This window comes from Octopus sinensis, linkage group LG7 (assembly GCF_006345805.1).
Source record: "Octopus sinensis linkage group LG7, ASM634580v1, whole genome shotgun sequence".
NCBI lineage: Eukaryota > Metazoa > Mollusca > Cephalopoda > Octopoda > Octopodidae > Octopus > Octopus sinensis.
In genome coordinates this window covers 17,369,938-17,389,435 of record NC_043003.1, presented here as the reverse complement: position 1 = coordinate 17,389,435, position 19,498 = coordinate 17,369,938, and the positions used below count along the sequence as shown (strand labels likewise).

Genomic DNA, 19,498 nt, shown 5'->3' with positions numbered 1-19,498 from the left:
GGGCTTCTTTCAGTTTCCGTCTACCAAATCCCCTCACAAGGCCTTCGTCGGCCCGAGGCGATAGCAGAAGACATATGCCCAAGTTATCAAGCAGTGTGACTGAACCTGAAACCATGTGGTTGGGAACTAAGCTTCTAACCACACAGCCACTCCTGGGTTAATTCCTTTAATGTAAAATATAAAGCTAAGATTTACAAGGACATTTGGCTGCAGTTGTAAGGGTCATGAAGTCAATGCTTAGTATAATATTGTAATCCTTGAGCAAGACATTTTATATTCCATGTTGCTCCAGTCCACTCAGCTGGCAAAATTGAGTTGTACCTGTATTTCAAAGGGCCAGCCTTGTCACACTCTGTATTATGCTGAATCTCCCTGAGAACTGTGTTGAGGGTATGCATGTCTGTGGATTGCTCAGCCGCTTGCATATTAATTTCATGAGCAGGCTGTTCCATTGATCAGATTTGAAACCCTTGTCATCATAATCAATGGAATACCAATTATGATGTATTGGTGTTATTTAAGGATAGTCTAATATTCTGAGCCTAAGCTTAAAAGATAAGATAATACAATTTATATCCCTCCTTTTTTTTTTTCATCTAAAAAGGTATCAAATTTAAGTGTAATTATAATTGTAAGGCTTCTGCATTTAAATTGATGAAATACTTGTTTCACTTTTTTAAAAAGGAAGTATCACTCTTTTTAGAAGAGAAGTATATATTTTATAAGAAATAATTCCAAAACAGAATTTGGAAATGATTAAGATGTTATTATTAGAATTTCTAAATTTACAGAAAATGCATAAGATTTCAGGAGGGGACGACTATTGATATAGCATTTCATTAATCTAACAAATAAAAGACGAATTCATTACAATTTCTTTTTCCTAACAGCCGTTTCATTTATAATTTGAGGAGTTATATACTAATGCACAATCTATATATGTTTTTAATTATTATCTGAATGGGTTTATTTATTTTATCTTGATAAAGTCAGATTTTTAACTAATAGAATGTGTTGTCAGAATGTGTTGTCAGTGCACAATTTATATATTTATGAGTGTAGGCACACAAAAGCAAATAAAAAAAACGATTATACCAACCAAGTAATTTCTGGTTTGGGGGTACCATGAACAGAACATTCAAATGTGACACTTTTGCCTTCTACACCAACTGTCTTCTTCAGATGTGATGAAAATTCAGGAATAACAGCAGCTACCACAATAACAAAGGTATAGTTATTCATTTTTACTATTAAATATGTCCATATTATTAAAAGAAGTAATTAGCATATTAAAAACTTAGATCTGATTTAAATATCTAACTGTTATACTAACATTTTTCTTTGTATCTAAGCAGCCTTCTATTCTTATTTTTTATTTCTTTATTGCCCACAAGTGGCTAAACATAGAGGGGACAAACAAAGACAGAGAAAGGGATTAAGTCGATTATATCAACCCCAGTGCGTAACTGGTACTTATACCAAGACAAAACAATGTACATGATAACACTTCCAATCAGTTAAGATCAGCAGCCATGAGAGCCACTGCCTGGTATAATGGTACTGCATCAAAGCATTTAATTATTATTATTATTATTATCATCATCATGTTTGTCTTTTGCTTTGTATTTGTGCAAGTTGACTCCAAGTCTCACCCAGAGACCTTAAGAGAAAAAGTAAGAAGTTCAAGTCAGTATTATTATTATTATTATTATTATTATTATTAATTTTATTATTATTATTATTATTATTATTATTGTCATCATCATTATATAAATTATAGCAAATCTATAGCAGGCTTACCTTTAGGATCCTTTACTTTGACTACCTTGGATGCCAATGATGGTTTACTCATTCCAGCTTCGTTCTCTGCAAACACTCTGAATTCATATTTTCGGTCCTCGATTAAGTTGGGAATATTGAACATAGTAGGAAGACATGGCTGCAAATTAACACGGGACCAGTTCTCTGACCCATGTTCTTTCTTCTCAATCCAGTATCCCAGGATTTTACCACCACCATCAGTGGATGGTTTATCCCAAGACAGACTGACAAAATCGCCTCCTACTTCTGTTACATCGGGTACTCCTGGAATACCAGGGGCATCTGTAAAAGAGAAACACATTGAGTTTTATAGTAATTTTCTATCTGAACATTTTACTTCACATCTAAAAAACATGAATCTCATCGCATTTAAGGATTAGAAATTGTGGAAATAATCGGTCTGTCCCTAATTTTATATTAATATGATGATTATCATCATCATTTAATGTCCATTGTCCATGCTGTCATGGGTTGGATGGTTTGACTGGGCTGGCACACTGGAAGGCTGTGCCAAGCTCCAGTCTGATTTGGCATGGTTTTCTACAGCTGGATGCCCTTCCTAATGCCAACTAGTCAGAGTGTGTAATGGGTGCTTTTACATGCCACTGGCATGGGTGCCATTTGTGTGATTCTAGTATCTGCCATGACTGTGATTTTGCTCGGCTTGATGGGTCTTCTTCTCAAGGACAACATAATGCCAAAGGTCTTAGTCATTGCCTCCGTGAGGCCCAACACTTGAAAATAACTATATATATATATATATATATGTATATATATATGTTGAACATGATCGATATCATGGCCGTCTGACTGGTTGCCATGCTGGTGGCACATAAAAAGCACCATCTGAATATGGCCAATGCCAGTGCCAAATGACTGGCTCCTGTGCTGGTGGCATGTAAAAAGCACCCATCACACTCTCGGAGTGGTTGGCTTTAGGAAGGGCATCCAGGTGTTGAAACATTGCCAGATCAGAATTGAGCTTGGTGCAGCCACTGGCTTTCTAGACTTCAGTCAAAGTGTCCAACCCATGCCAGCATGGAAATCAGACGTTAAACGATGATGATATACACACATATATATGTATGTATATACACACATGTGAATGTATGTCTGTCATCACCAACCCATCAAAATTGGCTTTTCTTCATAGAAAAAACAATTGAAAAATACTGAAGCTTAAGATGAACAGATCTTTAATCCCATAAAATCTTAGAGAATTTTTTTTTGTCATAACTATAAAATAAGTAATAACTAAATAGTACATTGTTTTGTCTCTTGACAGTTAATTTCATCAAAATTCTAAGATTTGTAAACTTGTGAACCATACATTCTAAAACCATTACGTACCAAAAGGCATTTTAGCAATAATTGGACTTGCTGTAGTGATGAAGTCCCCAGTTCCATAATCATTGACTGCAGAGACTCGGAAATTATAAACACTGTTCTCATAGAGACCTTGGACATCAAAGTGAGTATCCTGGAAAATAGAAACATAATATTTATATTATCTATCCAATAATTTACATAATTTATTTTGAAGCTATTTAGTAACCATGAAGTAGATTTTAAAATCTAAAGATTAAAGGAACTTCAATCTCTTAAAATCTTACAATCCAATTTATTAACTTATGATCATAATTGGCCATTGTTTTAAATTATTAATTTTACTTTTACCATTCTAATTTTGTTTTGCAAATTATATAAAATGTTTTACTATATTTTTCATTGAAATAACAGCTTTGATGTAATCTTTGAAGTAAAACCTTAGGTCTTCTTGTTTCAGTCACTGGACTGTGGCCAAACTGGAACACTGCTTTGCTGATTTTAGTCAAACATAGACACCATTTCTTATTTTAAGTCTGGTGTTTAATCAGTTTCATTTATCTGATTGCTAAATTATTGAAATGTAAACAAACCAACACCGGTTGTGAAGCAGTGGTTTGGAACAAAAACAGAGCCAAAGACATACACACACACACACACAAATATATATAGTATAGTTTCCAAGAAGCATGTATATATATATATATATATATATATAAATGCTTTTAATTATATTTTGTCTTTAAGGCCACAACAATACAATTTGCAATATAGAACAGATTGATGATATTATCTGGTATTTCAATATTTTGGGGGGTTAAGACTCCATCAGAAAATCATTGGCGAAGTGAAAATTTATTTACTGACTTCTCAGAGCATATTGAAATACCAGATAATACCATCAATCTGTTTTATTTTACAAATTGCACTGTTTTAGCCTTAAAAACATTCATACATTCACACACACACACAAACACACATATATATAAGAGGCTTTTACACAGTTTGTGTCTACCAAATTCGCTCACAAGGCATTGGTTGATCTGGAGCTATTGTAAAAGAACTTGCTCAAGGTACCAATCAGTGGGACTGAACCTGAAACCATATGGTTCCAATACAACCTTTTTAACCATGCAGCAATACCATGCCTATATTCATTAAATTTCTTTTAACTTTTGCAAAATATGGTTATCACTGGGAACAGAATCTAATCATATATTTCTTTACTACCCACAAGGAGCTAAACAGAGGTGACAAACAAGGACAGACAAACGGATTAAGTCGATTATACCAACCCCAGTGCATAACTGGTACTTAATTTATCGACCCAGAAAGGATGAAAGGCAAAGTCAACCTCGGCGGAATTGGAACTCAGAATGTAACGGCAGACGAAATACGGCTACGCATTTCGCCCAGCGTGCTAACGTTTCTGCCAGCTCGCCGCCTTTGGGAACAGAATCTAATTATAAGACACCTATTTTAACAGAGTTTTCAAATGTTTTAAATAGGATTTTGGGAAAAATGAAGACAATTTTTGAAATTTAAATTTTGCTACAGAGAATTCTAAATCAAAATCTTACCTTGCATGCAGAAGACACAGTTATCCAGTATGGTTTACCAACTTCCTGTCGTTCAATTACGTAATGTTTAACACGACTTCCACCATCTTCTTTGGGTGCTTTCCAAGAAAGATGGCATGTGTGTTTTGTAATTTCTGAGACATCAAGAGGTCCTTCTGGTGCAGCGGGAGGACCTAAAATGCAATAAATGAAAATATTGTGAGTTTGAAGTGAAATAATGTTCATGTTCAAAGCTGATTAAACTACATATATAAAAAAAAAATAGTTAAACGTTACTTAAAAATGGACAACATGGTAGCGTCCCCAAAACCTTAAACACTACGTTGGATTGTTTTCTGCTTTTATTATTCTTTTACTTGTTTCAGTAATTTGACTGCGGCCATGCTGGAGCACCGCCTTTATTTGAATCAAATCAGCCCCAGGACTTATTCTGTGTAAGCCTAGTACTTATTCTATCAGTCTCTTTTGCCAAACCGCTAAGTTACAGGGATGTAAACACACCAGCATCAGTTGTCAAGCGATGCTGGGTGGACAAACACAGACACACAACATATACAGATGCACACACACACATATATATATATATACAATGGGCTTCTTTCAGTTTCCGTCTACCAAATCCACTCACACGGCTTTGGTCAGCCCGAGGCTATAGTAGAAGACACTTGCCCAAGGTGCCATTCAGTAGGACTGAACCCGGAACCATGTGGTTCATAAGCAAGCTACTTACCATGCAGCCACTCCTGTGCCTATATTCTACAACATATGATATGAACTCTCCTCAGCCACAGTTTTTCCTTTTTGTTGCTCATTAAGCCACACAGTGAGGAATAAAGAAGTACCACCATCATCTACTCATCTATTTTATCTTTTATCTTTTGCTTGCTTTAGTCATTGGACCACAGCCATGCTAGGGTACTATCTTGAACGATTTGAACTGAACAGATTAATCCCAGTACATATTTATTTAAATTTGGTATTTATTCTATTGTTCTGTTTTGCCAAACCATCAAACTATAGGAATGTAATCAAACCAACACCAACTGGTAAGTGGGACTGAAATGTGAGCCATGAGGTTTGGAAGCAAACTTCTTACCACACAGCCATGCCTGTACCAGTTTGTCTAAAAAGTTTTGTTGTTTTCAATCCTCAGGTTTTGTTTTTTATTTTAAAAGGTTTTTAAGTAAAACATATAAAAGTTTTAATACTTACTAACAACTTTGAAGTTGAATGAAGCAGAAGCATGTCCACTTTCATTTCCAAGATCCAAGGTGTATTTTCCAGAATCATCTTTTCCATTATCTGAAAAGTAATTGTTAAATATTTTACTAATGAACCTAATTTTTTTTTGTCTTCTGTAATGGATTGGTTTTTAATTTATGAATTATTTTTGGATGGTTTTGTTGAACTGGTCTAAGATTTGGCTGTTTTTTGGTTTTGAATTATATTGAAATCACATCTGAGTGCATGTACTTGTGAGTGTGTGGATGGATGGATGTACTTGTGAGTGTGTGTGTATGGATGGATGGATGTACTTGTGAGTGCGTGTGTATGGATGGATGGATGTATGAATGTGTCGCTGTATGCATGTGAAGCATTTTACTTACCTTTCAAAACAACGATCGCATAGTCATCAAAGACAGATATTCTTACACGATCACCTTCAGGAATTTCTTTACCATCTTTCTTCAATTTAAAATCAAATGGTCCTGTTCCACTGAAAGGAACTTTCAATTTGAATTGTTCTCCAATTTCACAGACTTGGTCGTCAATGTTTTTACCAAATGATGGAGGAGCTATAAAGGTATAAAAAAAAATATTATACATTAAAACATGTCTAAATTCTAAATATTCTTAAATGGAATATTACAGACAGTTTGTGACAGCTTATATAAAAACATAGAAATATAAACAGCTCATCAGATTGAATTCCCATTTAATATAGTAGTATCATCATCATCATCATCATCATTATCGTCATCATCATCATCATCGTCATCATCATCATCATCATCATCATCATCGTCGTCATCATCATCATCGTCATCATCATCATCATCGTCATCATCATCATCGTCATCATCATCATCATCATCATCATCATCATCGTCATCATTTAACATGTATTTTTCATGTTGGCATGAGTTGGATTATTTGATAGAATCTGATAGGTCTAGAGACCACATCATATTCTAGTGTCTATTTTGGAATAGAAGGCACATGACTCAGTGGTTAGAGCCTTGGGCTCTCAATCATGAGGTAGTGAGTTCGATTCCTGGACCAGGCTGTCTGTTGTCTTCTTGAGCAAGACACTTTACTTCATGTTGCTCCAGTTCACTCAGCTGTAGAAATGAGTTGCGATGTCACTAGTGCCAAGCTGTATCGGCCTTTGCCTTTCCCTTGGATAACATCGCTGGTGTGGAGAGGAGAGGCTGGTATGGATGGGTGACTGCCAGTCTTCCATAAACAATCTTGCCCAGACTTGTGCTTGGGAGGGTAACTTTCTAGGTGCAATGCAGGTCTGGTTATTCATGACCAAAGAGGCTTTTACTTTGGACTGGTTTCTATGACTGGATGCCTTTCTCGATGCTGACCACTTTAGAGAAAATACTGGGTGCTTTTTTTGTACCCTGGTCAAACCGTCCAACTCATGCCAACATGGATAACGGATGCTAAATAATGATGATGTTATTAAAGGGTTTATGTTAAAGGATATACAATTATTTATTATGGGTGATTTTTTACTTACATTTAACAACGAAGTTACAAGATGTAGTGGTAAATCCACTTGGATTACTAATCTCACAAGTGATGTCTCCAGCATCTGAAGGATTGACATCACTTAAAGTGAGGGTATAACGATCTCCATCTCGTTTAACTGAAGCTCTGCTGCTGCTGCCAAACTCTAAACCATTCTTCAGCCTAGATTTAAAAGAAAATAGTATACAGAAATATACAATAATACATATTTCAAAGTAATATATTTTTATTCATCACAAAGTTGAAACATAGATTTACATACAGTTCTATATTTAAGAGATGAGGGATTGTTTATATTATTTACATTATTTACATTCAACGGATATTTGTCCTCATCTTGTTTGCTGTTAACACAATGATTCGGCTGATATACCCTCCAGCCTTCATCAGGTGTTTTGGGGAAATTTTGAACCTGGGTTCTCATTCCTAAGGTATTTTCGATGTTGTTGTTGTTATTATTATTATTATTATTATTATGATTATTATACTTATTATTCAGGGCATATGATGTAGTGGTTAAAAGTGCAGGCTACTAACCCCAAGATTCCAAGTTCAATTCTAGGCCTTTAGTAGAAAGGATTATTATTATTATTATTCAATTAATTCAATAGTGAAATATATACCAGCGAATTTCAGGATCAGGTTTGCCATAGACTTCAACTTGGAAGGTAGCGGTACCACCTTGTGGAGCAGTAGTATTCATCAGTTTCTTGGTAAATTCAGGAATACATCCAACTGTAAACAAATAGATAACACATTAATCATTTGTCATTATATCAGTGAGCCTAACAAAGAACAAAAATAGGGGATGTTTGAATTAAATTTCAGACTGAGTTCATAGAAGGGTTATAACCCTTTTGTTACTGTATTTATTTTGAGATGCTCTGTGTTTCTTTCAATTACTTTAAATATAACAAAGAATTTAGTAAAATAACTTAGTTATCATTCAGCTAGTGTTAGGAACATAAATTCTAACTAAGGTTTGGTGGAAGATTTTAATTCAAAACTTAGGAAAACAAGACATTTGTACAACAGAGCCAGAGCCGGTTTCAGCCGGGTTGGTAACGAAAGGGTTAAACGTACCAATCTTTTCTTTGACTTTAATTGGTCCACTGGGAGGACTTGGTTCTCCTACTCCACCTGCATTCACAGCACATACTCGGAATTCATGTTCAGAATTTTCAGGTAGATTTGATACCGTGTAACTGGTATCAATTACTGGATAGTCGTTAGTTTTGATCCATTGGTTGCTATGTGGATCTTTCCTTTCAATGATGTAACCTGGAATAGTCATATAAATACTAGCATCACAATCTGTATAAACATGAATTAATGAATCACTGAATAACTATTGAAAGGAAACAATGTGGTCATCTTTTAATTTTTTACCATTTACTTGTTTCATGGGGCCATGCTGAAAAGTTTTAGTCAAACGAATCAACCCTGGTACTTATGTTTTTTTTTAAAAGTCAGGTACTAATTCCATAGATTGTTTGTTTTTCTGAACTACTATGTTACAGGGGTGGTGGACATAAACAAACCAACATCAGCTGTCAGATAGGAGATGGGGAGGGGAACCATCATACATGCATAAACACATACATACACATATAAGTATGTATCTATTTATGTATATATATACACACACACACATATATATGAATGCATTAAGAAAAAGTTGGTACACCACCCCAAACAATCTATACATACATACATATATATATACACACACACACACACACATATATATATATTAATATATATATATATATATTGTCAATCCAAACATAAACAAGCAAGAAAAAACAACAACGCAAGGACGTGGAATAAGTAAAGGAAAGAAAAGAAAGATGATTTCATGTTTTGAGCGGAGCTCTTCATCAGAAATATAGAAAAAGTCCAAAGAAGGGAAGACGGAGAAAGAAAATCGCCAACGATACACACGCGGTCACACACATAGGAACATGTACACATACATACACACACACTCACATACAAGCACGCACACACACACACAAATACACACACATAAAGGAATTACCTGGAAAAGATATTTTTTTGTTATGAAGTTGATCCATATTTTCACTTACCAGTAATCTTGCTTCCACCGTCTTGTCTGGGTTTGTCCCATTTAAGTTCAACAAAGCTTTGGCCCACATTTGTTGCATAAGGTTTAGTACAAGATGAAGGCTTGGCTGTAACAGAAATTCAAAAGCATATTGGAAAAAATGCATAATAAATGGATTTAAATAAATACATAAAGTTCTTAAAAATATTTTTAATCAAAGATTTATATTAAAATACAAATGTCCATAAACTCACTATATTCCTTTATGTACACACTGTATTTGTCCCTAGACTTCACTGTATTAGTATGTACTCACTGTACTTGTTTATGTACTCTCTATATTGTCTACGTACTCACTGTATTTCTATATGTACTCGCTGTGTTCATTTATGTACCCATTGTATTTGTCTATGTACTCACTATATTTGTCTATGTACTCACTATATTTGTCTATGTACTCACTATATTGATCTATGTACTCACTATATTGGTCTATGTACTCAATATATTTGCTCATGTATTCACTATAGTTGCCCATGTACTCACTATATTTGCCCATGTACTCACTATATTTGTCTATGTACTCATTATATTTACCCATGTACTCACTATATTTGCCCATGTACTCACTACATTGCCCATGTACTCATTATATTTATCTAAACACTCACTATATTTATCTATGTCCTCACTATATTTGTCTATGTCCTCACAATATTTGCCCATGTACTCACTATATTTGTCTATGTACTCACTATATTTGCCCATGTACTCACTATATTTGTCTATGTACTCACTATATTTGCCCATGTACTCACTATAATTGTCTATGTACTCACTATATTTGCCCATGTACTCACTATATTTGTCTTTGTACTCACTATATTTGCCCATGTACTCACTATATTTGTCTATGTACTCACTATATTTGCCCATGTACTCACTATATTTGTCTATGTACTCTCTATATTAGTCTATATACTCACTGTATTTGTCTATGTACTCACCATATTTTTCTATGTACTCACTATATTTGCCCATGTACTCACTATATTTGCACATGTACTCACTACATTTGTCTATGTACTCACTATTATATTTACCCATGTACTCACTATATTTGTCCATGTACTCACTCTGTTCATTTATGTACTCAGTACATTTGCCTATGTACTCAGTATATTTGCCTATGAACTCACTCTATTTACCTATGCACTCATTGTATTGGTCTTTGTACTCAATATATTTGCCAATGTACTCAATTTATTAGCCTCTGTACTCACTCTAATTCAAATAGAAATGTCTCGGTACTCACTGTATTTAGGTTTGCACACGACTGATCCTGTGCTGTTACTTGGCTCACCAACACCAGCGATGTTCTTTGCTCTGACCCTGAACTCATATTCACAGTCTTTCTTCAGTCCTTCAACTAAAAAAATATAATATATAAAATATATATATATGTACGTATGTATCTATGTGTGTATGTATGTATGTGTGTATGTATGTATGTGTGTATGTATGTATGTGTGTATGTATGTATGTGTGTATGTGTGTATGTATGCATGTTTGTGTGTATGCATGTATGTGTGTATGTATGTGTGTGTGTGTGTATGTATGTATGTATGTATGTATGTATGTGTGTGTGTGTATGTATGTGTGTGTGTGTGTATGTATATGTATGTATGTATGTGTATGTATGTATGTATGTGTATGTGTGTGTATGTCTGTATGCATGTATGTCTGTATGCATGTATGTGTGTATGTATGTATGTATGTATGTGTGTATGTATGTATGTCTGTATGCATGTATGTGTGTATGTATGTATGTATGTGTGTGTGTGTATGTATGTATGTATGTATGTATGTATGTGTGTGTGTGTGTGTATGTGTGTGTGTATGTATGTATTTATGCATGCACCAATAGCAGGTATTTACTGATTTAGATGCTGAGTGGAAGAGAATATGCAAACAAAGCCATCAGTACTTACCTGTGTACATTGTGTCTTTGACAGCAAAATCTGTTGCGGGTTTCCATTTGTTTGTTCCAGCTTCCTTGTATTCTACAACGTATCCTTGAACCTTCTTTCCTCCATCATCTTTAGGACGTGACCAAGCCAGGCTAACTGACTTCTCATCGACATCCATAATTTCTGGAGTAGCTGGGGCTTGAGGAGTGGCTAATTATTGAAAGGGAGAGAGAAAAAAAAATTTATTATATGTGAATCATTTTAAATCCCATAATTTTTCTTATTCAGAATTATGTACAATGAAAATTAATTTACATAAAAGAATTAATATAATCATCATCATCATCATCATCATCATCATTTAGCGTCCGCTTTCCATGCTAGCATGGGTTGGACGGTTCAACTGGGGTCTGGGAAGCCAGAAGGCTGCATCAGGCCCAGTCTGATCTGGCAATGTTTCTACGGTTGGATGCCCTTCCTAACGCCAACCACTCCGTTAGTGTAGTGGGTGCTTTTTATGTGCCACCGACACGGGGGCTAAGCAAGGCTGGCACACAGCCACGATTGGATGGTGCTTTTTATGTGCCACCGGCACTGGTATCACAGCTACAATTTCCATTGATGTTGATCGATTTTGATTTTGATTTTGATTCTCACTTGCCTAGTGCTCAGGTGCACCACAACTTGTCAAAAGTGCATATAAAGCATGTGCAGTAATGTACAAATGTCTGGAAAGTGAACAGTGTACGAGTCAGATACCTGCTTGCGTGTGTATGGAGGGGAGAAAATCAGGTGTAGTGTTGGCGAATCTCAGGAAGCATGGAAGTTTTGAAGGATGCAGTGCTCTGACAACTAACAACTGATGCCGGCAGTTTATTCCATACTTCAGCAACTCTTAGTGTGAAAAAGTGTTTCCGAAAGTCATGGGAGCTGTGCTGTTTTCTGACTTTGTAAATATGTCCACGGGTGTTAGACAGGTGGAGTTTGAAAAGGTGCTCAGAGTTATTGTTAGTAAGATGGTTAATAATTTTATGGGTGTCTGCCAAGTCAGCTGCCAGATGTCGGAGTTTCAATGTATGTAATACAAAACCACTTTAAAATACTAATCCCAAACCAAAGTAATCATTTACATGAGTGAAGAAAATCTATTGTTTCCCTCTTTCCTTTTAGAAGGAATATTAGTGAAATTGAAAGGTAAAACATCGAAAATCACTTAGGACAGCGATGAATAAAAGTTTAACCCTAACTTCATTATTCTACTAGGTCCGTTTGCCAGCCTTTTCTGGCCCCTGTGCCAGTGACATGTAAAAAGCACCCACTACACTCACGGAGTGGTTGGTGTTAGGAAAGGCATCCAGCTGTAGAAACACTGCCAGATCAGATTGGAGCCTGGCACAGCCTCCTGACTTCCCAGACCCTGGTCGAACCGTCCAATCCATGCTAGCATGGAAAATGGACGTCAAACGATGATGATGATGAAGATGATGATGAGGATGATGATGATGTTAGTCACCAATTAAGATCTTTATTTCTATATTAAAAATTTATCAAACATATACAAAGATACTTACTGTATTGATGAGCTGCTACAATGGGCATTGCTGACTCAAGTGGCTCTCCTACACCATATTCATTTTCAGCAGATACACGGAATTTGTAACTGTGTCCCTCTGTGAGACCCATCACTTCATATGTTGTACCACGTACAAATCGACTGCATGGTTCCCACTTGCCTTTTTCAACATCCATTCTTTCAACAACATAATTTGAAATTATGCTGCCTCCATTATCCTAAAATATATTCAAGTTAATAATTTAATGATTTTTATAATTTTTATTTTGTACCATATTCACAACATACAAGTGTTTTTCTGTCTTCATTTGTATTCTTTGAAATATCCAAGCAAACCAATTTCAGATTTTCTTGTTTTGAAATAAGATATTTCTCTTTGGCATTTCTCAAAATAAATGCTCACAAGAACTGCAAAGAAGTCTTGTAAAAGTACTATATTTGTTCCAAAAAATCTCAGAAAGTCACAGATTTGGGCTTTTTATAAGCTTTGATGCACCAAAACTCTTTTCCTGAATATGTACTTCTGAAATTGGAAAGCCTCTATTATGCCAATGTGTGTTTTCATGTCATCAAATAGGATATATTCTTTTCATAAAATTTAGGTCAACTTTTCAATAAAGTAGTCATATAAGATAAATATTTCCATAAGAACAATATTTTAAACAAATATTTTTTGAGCCAATATATTCTGGCAAGTTAGGAAAAAAACCCAACAAACTAAGATTTTACTCAAAATAAGTTTATGTAGCATTACAGGCTCCCGTGAAAAGTAATGCTCTGGGGCCTCTTCACACAACCGTTGTTAGGCAGCTGAGTCCCATGTGGGCCCCAAGTAACTGCCTTATATGCCCATATGGTGTGATGGCTTTGTAGACACATAAATGCACAGATATAGATACAAACTTTAGTTATTTAACAGTTCAGCTTAACATACATACATACATACATACATATATACATACATACATACATACTACATGCATGCATAGATACATACATACATACATACATACATACATACATACATACATATTGATGCTATGAAAATCTAATACTGGCCTTTGTAATAAAATAACTGAGATCGCTAATGCCCTCTCATATCAAGTAATTTATTTTAGTGCTGTTACTATATAGTATAATTTAGTTCTGAATGATATGTTCGTGATACTCTGTCGAAACCATTCTATTTAAATTATGTCGATGATATGTTTCAAAAGAGTTTGAAAATTTCAACTTATTTCTTTTGATTAAAAAATAAACTTGGATATAACTTTGGCCCAAGAAACATGAAAATTTAAAATATAAAGGGAAATTACTCGGATAGTTTTAGCTCTATTATTTCCCTTGATTATGTTAGCGTATCTGACATGTTTTATCATGTTGTGAGAGTTACTTAAATTAATAAAGTTAAGTCAGTTTTTCAAAATTAATGGCTTTCAGTTCTAATTACACTCGGTGCAAGTTTTGCTAGGTTTTCCTACCCAGGTTGCAAAGTGTTAGAAAGAATCATGATGATATCTCTTAACAGAAATTCTATCCATGACTATTTCATCTTATTTCAGGTACAGGGTACCATTTCCATTTCCATTCTTAAGACAGATGAATGTGATTTGAGGAAGATTTAACAACTATTTCGGGGAGATAGACACTTTAAGGTAAGTGCAGTGGTTGAAGATACTAATAAAATTATTATGATTGAAACCACAATAACTGTGCGTAGCAGTCCAATGATTTTATTCCCAGGCCATGTATCCCCTGCTGGCAGGGGTTATATGGTTTGGCAGCATTTGATGGGCATAAGGACTGCATCATGCCTCGGTGTCTCCTTTGGCATGGTTTCTACAGATGGATGCCCAACTTAACACCACCCATGCACTGAGTGTTCTTTCCATGCCACCAGCACTCATGAAGTTGCCATGCAACTTGCAAGACTGCAAACCTCAAAAGAGGTGGTTTTATGACAGGAGATGAGGGATTAAAGTATTAGAGAAAGGGCCAGAGCAGAACAGATATTTGCTGTAGAGGGGCTCCATAAAATACCTTAAAATATCCATATATAGGTGCAGCAGTAGCTGTGTGGTAAGTAGCTTGCTTACCAACCACATGGTTCCGGGTTCAGTCCCACTGCATGGCACCTTGGGCAAGTGTCTTCTACTATAGCCTTGGGCCGACCTAAGCCTTGTGAGTGGATTTGGTAGACGGTAACTGAAAGAAGCCCGTCGTATATATGTATATATATATATATATGTATGTGTGTGTGTGTTTGTGTGTCTGTGTTCGTCCCCCCCCAACATCGCTTGACAACTGATGCTGGTGTGGTTACGTCACCGTAACTTAGCAGTTCGGCAAATGAGACCGATAGAATAAGTACTAGGCTTACAAAGAATAAATCCTGGGGTCGATTTGCTCAACTAAAGGCGGTGCTCCAGCATGGCCGCTGTCAAATGACTGAAACAAGTAAAAGAGAGTAAAAGGGAATATGGTCCCTCTACAGCTGTATTATTGATACATATTTTATCTTAGCTGATTAAACGATGAGAATATCTAATTAATTCTCAACAATGGAAATAGCTACTTAATTCTCAAAATATTAAAATTTATTACTTATTTCTTTTTTTTTTTAATTTGTAGAAATTCTCTAAATTTGCATACCTTTGGTGGATTCCATGTGAGACAACAAGAATCTGGGGTGATCTCTGAAACTTCCAGTGGAGCTTCTGGACGAGAAGGTTTGTCTGGGAAAACAAAGAAATATACATGATAATTCCAAAGTAAAATAAGCAAAAATTTTTTTAAAATCCCAGATATGATTGCAACTTGCAATTATTATCTCTGATACTTCAACTGAATATTGATTAAACACACTAATTCAAAGAATTTGACATTAAATCCCTATTGGCATTATATTTCTATGCAAAGCCGGATGAAATGCTTAGTAGTATTTCGTTTGCATTATGTTCTGAGTTCAAATTCCGCCAAGGTCGACTTTGCCTTTTGGGGTCGATAAATTAAATACCAGTTACGCACTGGAGTTAATATAATCGACTTAATCCCTTTGTCTGTCCTTGTTTGTCCCCTCTGTGTGTAGCCCTTTGTGGGCAGTAAAGAAATAGGTAATTCGTCTGCATTATCTTCTGACTTCAAATTCTACCAAGGTCGACTTTGCCTTTCATCCTTTCAGGGTCGATAAATTAAGCACCAGTTACACACTAGGGTCAATGTAGTTGACTTAATCCCTTTGTCTGTCCTTGTTTGTCCCCTCTATGTTTATCCCCTTGTGGGCAATAAAGAAATAAGAAACGTTAGCACGCCAGGCGAAATGCTTAGCAGTATTTTGTCTGTCCTCACATTCTAAGTTCAAATTCTGCCGAGGTCAACTTTGTCTTTCATCCATCCGGAATCAATAAATTAAGTTCCAGCTATGCACTGGGGTCCATATAGTTGACTTAATCCCTTTGTCTGTCCTTGTTTGTCCCCTCTATGTTTAGCCCCTTGTGAACAATAAAGAAATAATATAGTACAATAGAATTCTGTGTATATTTAAAACTTAATACTTCATAACTTACCAACAACAGTGACGTTCACACTAACTGTATCAAATCCTTTCTCATTTGACAGAGTGATGTTGTATTTTCCAGCATCTGTCAGTTCTGCTTTCCTATTAACCATTACAATTTGATCAGGACTAGAGTTTACTTTCACTCGAGGATCATCAGCCACAGAAGCTTTTCCCTAAATAAAACAACAAAATAGTATTATTTCTAAAGTTTGTTAAAAAAAGATAAACATTCTAATATATAACTAAATTTGAATATCTAGCCATAGTTAGTTTTATAGCTTAGCTAGGTATAATTTCAGTAGACATTATTTTCCTTGTTGATTTTAAAACTATTTTTATATATATTTTAATATTAAATGACAATATTACACACTATGATTTTTTTTTATATTATTGCACATATATTTTTGAAAAGTCCCAATCATTTAAATACTTTATTTTAATATCCTAATTCATAAACCGACTCTATAAATGATATTAATTAAAATTTTTTATTGCATTTTAAAATGATTTGTAAAAACAAAACAAAACAAATGTCTGATTTCAGAAACAAATTAATTGTTTGATTGTATTTTTGAATGTTGTTAAAGATGGAATGGTGTGATTAGACTTACCAGTTTCCATGTTGATTCTGGAATTGGATTTCCAGTGAAAGGAATAACGATTTTAAATTCTTCTCCCAAAACAGCTGTGACATCTCTGTTCAGATAATCAAAGTTGATCTTGGGAGCCACTATAAAAATAATTCAAATTATAAATATAAAGTTTATTGAAAAAGATTATTAAAACTATGAATATGAATTATTCAAAAAAATTATCGAAATTATAATTCTATCAATCCATTCATCTTCTCTGCTCAGCATTCCCAGGAAGGTTGTGGGGTTTGAGTCCCCAGGCACCTCCTCCATAGGGCCCTATCAACTGGATCCCTAAGTGCGACCATCTGAGACCATAGATATTATCCAAACATCTCAATCTTGATTTATGCCTAGGCCTCCTGCTGGTTGGATCAGCTTAAAGAATTTAATTATTATATATTAGACTTTGAATAAAGATATCGTTACCATTATGCAAAAGTGTTATAAGTCCAAAACATTGCTTTTTCAGAAAACGAAAAAGAAATTTCACCATTCCATAGCAAAACCTTGTACTACACTTTGACAATTTTTGATATCTTGGCATCTGAAGCAGCTGGAGATACGATAGTTTGACCAAAAGAACTGGCTATTGCAAGCAAACATAAATATTTAAAAAAACGTATTTGGCCAAATTTGGACATACAACAGTTTAGCATAACAGCAATGTTATGTAGATTTTATACTTGTTTAATTCAAAGCCTTGTGAGTGGATTTGGTAGACAGAAACTGAAAGAAGCCCGTCATATATATGTATATATATATATGTGTGTGTGTATGTTTGTGTGTCTGTGTTTGTTCCACCAACATCTTTGACAACCGATGCTGGTGTGTTTACATCCCTGTAACATAGCGGTTCAGCAAAAGAGGCCGATAGAATAAGTCCTGGGGTCAATTTGCTCAACTAAAGGCAGTGCTCCAGCATGGCCACAGCCAAATGACTGAAACAAGTAAAAGAGTAAAAGAGAGAGTAAATACGAGTTGGATTTTGCAGTTGTTTCCTGTACCATTCTAATCATATGTCTGTAATGCTGGAACTGTGGCCTCTCAATATGGATAAGAAGTGGCCCGAAGGGACTTCTTAATCTTGAAGAGACTTCTTAACCTCTGAGCTACACACTCTATCAAGTAACATTATTCCAGAGATCTTTTGAAGGAAGCCCATTTTAGCTAGTTGCACTCAAGACTATTTTATTGGTCAATCCGCAACATTCATGACAATTGGCGAGAAGAGGCATGGAACCTGAACCGAAGCTAGCAAGTCTGGCTTCTTTATCACCCTTTCCTTGTCTGAAGGTTGACTGATGAAGCTAGCACATTACAGTGACAGAACCAGCAATCCTCGCATCCAATTCAGCTTCCTGTTTCCTATCACTCATGAAATTAAAAACTGAAAGTAAAAGTTTTAATATAATTCAAAAATTAATAAATATGTCCAAAAATGTGTAGAGAATTACCTGGAGGAGGACGTGCTTTAATAGCTTCTGAGCATTCACTAAATTGACCTGGTCCAGCAGCATTAACTGCGCACACTCGAAATTCATAGTCTTTTCCTTCAGTCAAACCACGAACAGTGAATTCTTCTTCAGGAATCTCACTATGATTAGCTCTAGAATTAGGAAAAAGAAAAAAAAAATGAAATTAATTAGCAATATACTCAGTATAAAGAAAATTAACTTTGAAGACAAAATAGTAAAAATAAGAAAAAGATTTATTGAATGACAGACTTTTTAAACATGTAGTGTAGGGCAGCAAGCTGGCAGAATCGTTAGCACACTGGGCGAAATGCTTAGTGGTATTTCGTCTGCCATTACGTTCTGAGTTCAAATTCCGCCGAGGTCGACTTTGCCTTTCATCCTTTTGGGGTCAATTAAATAAATACCAGTCACGCACTGGGGTCGATATAATCGACTTAATCCGTTTGTCTGTCCTTATTTGTCCCTTCTGTGTTTAGCCCCTTGTGGATAGTAAAGAAATAGGTATTTCATCTGCCGTTACATTCTGAGTTCAAATTCTGCCAAGGTTGACTTTGCCTTTCATCCTCTCAGGGTCAATAAGTACCAATTATGCACTGGGGTCGATCTAATCAGCTTAATCCCTTTGTCTGTCCTTGTTTGTCCCCTCTATGTTTAGCCCTTTGTTGGCAATAAAGAAATAAAAAACATGTAGTGTTTCCTAGTGGACAGTTAATACAAGAAAGACAATA

The 19,498-nt window shown here is 35.3% G+C and overlaps 1 protein-coding gene across 1 annotated transcript in view; it reads right to left on the bottom strand.

Moving 5' to 3' along the window:
• The window catches only part of LOC115213975 (twitchin), a 280,495-nt gene that overhangs the window by 65,182 nt on the left and 195,815 nt on the right, over positions 1-19,498 (bottom strand). The window contains exons 58-74 of the mRNA XM_036504380.1: positions 18,750-18,901; positions 17,272-17,390; positions 16,665-16,830; positions 15,751-15,833; positions 13,097-13,316; positions 11,547-11,735; positions 10,871-10,984; positions 9,578-9,682; positions 8,571-8,768; positions 8,111-8,222; positions 7,477-7,649; positions 6,335-6,523; positions 5,940-6,029; positions 4,728-4,900; positions 3,172-3,301; positions 1,801-2,103; positions 1,100-1,211 (exon numbers count right to left, since the gene is read on the bottom strand). Of these exons, the coding sequence (XP_036360273.1) occupies positions 1,100-1,211; positions 1,801-2,103; positions 3,172-3,301; positions 4,728-4,900; positions 5,940-6,029; positions 6,335-6,523; positions 7,477-7,649; positions 8,111-8,222; positions 8,571-8,768; positions 9,578-9,682; positions 10,871-10,984; positions 11,547-11,735; positions 13,097-13,316; positions 15,751-15,833; positions 16,665-16,830; positions 17,272-17,390; positions 18,750-18,901 (2,628 nt within the window). The remainder of the gene's footprint in view (positions 1-1,099; positions 1,212-1,800; positions 2,104-3,171; positions 3,302-4,727; positions 4,901-5,939; positions 6,030-6,334; positions 6,524-7,476; positions 7,650-8,110; positions 8,223-8,570; positions 8,769-9,577; positions 9,683-10,870; positions 10,985-11,546; positions 11,736-13,096; positions 13,317-15,750; positions 15,834-16,664; positions 16,831-17,271; positions 17,391-18,749; positions 18,902-19,498) is intronic.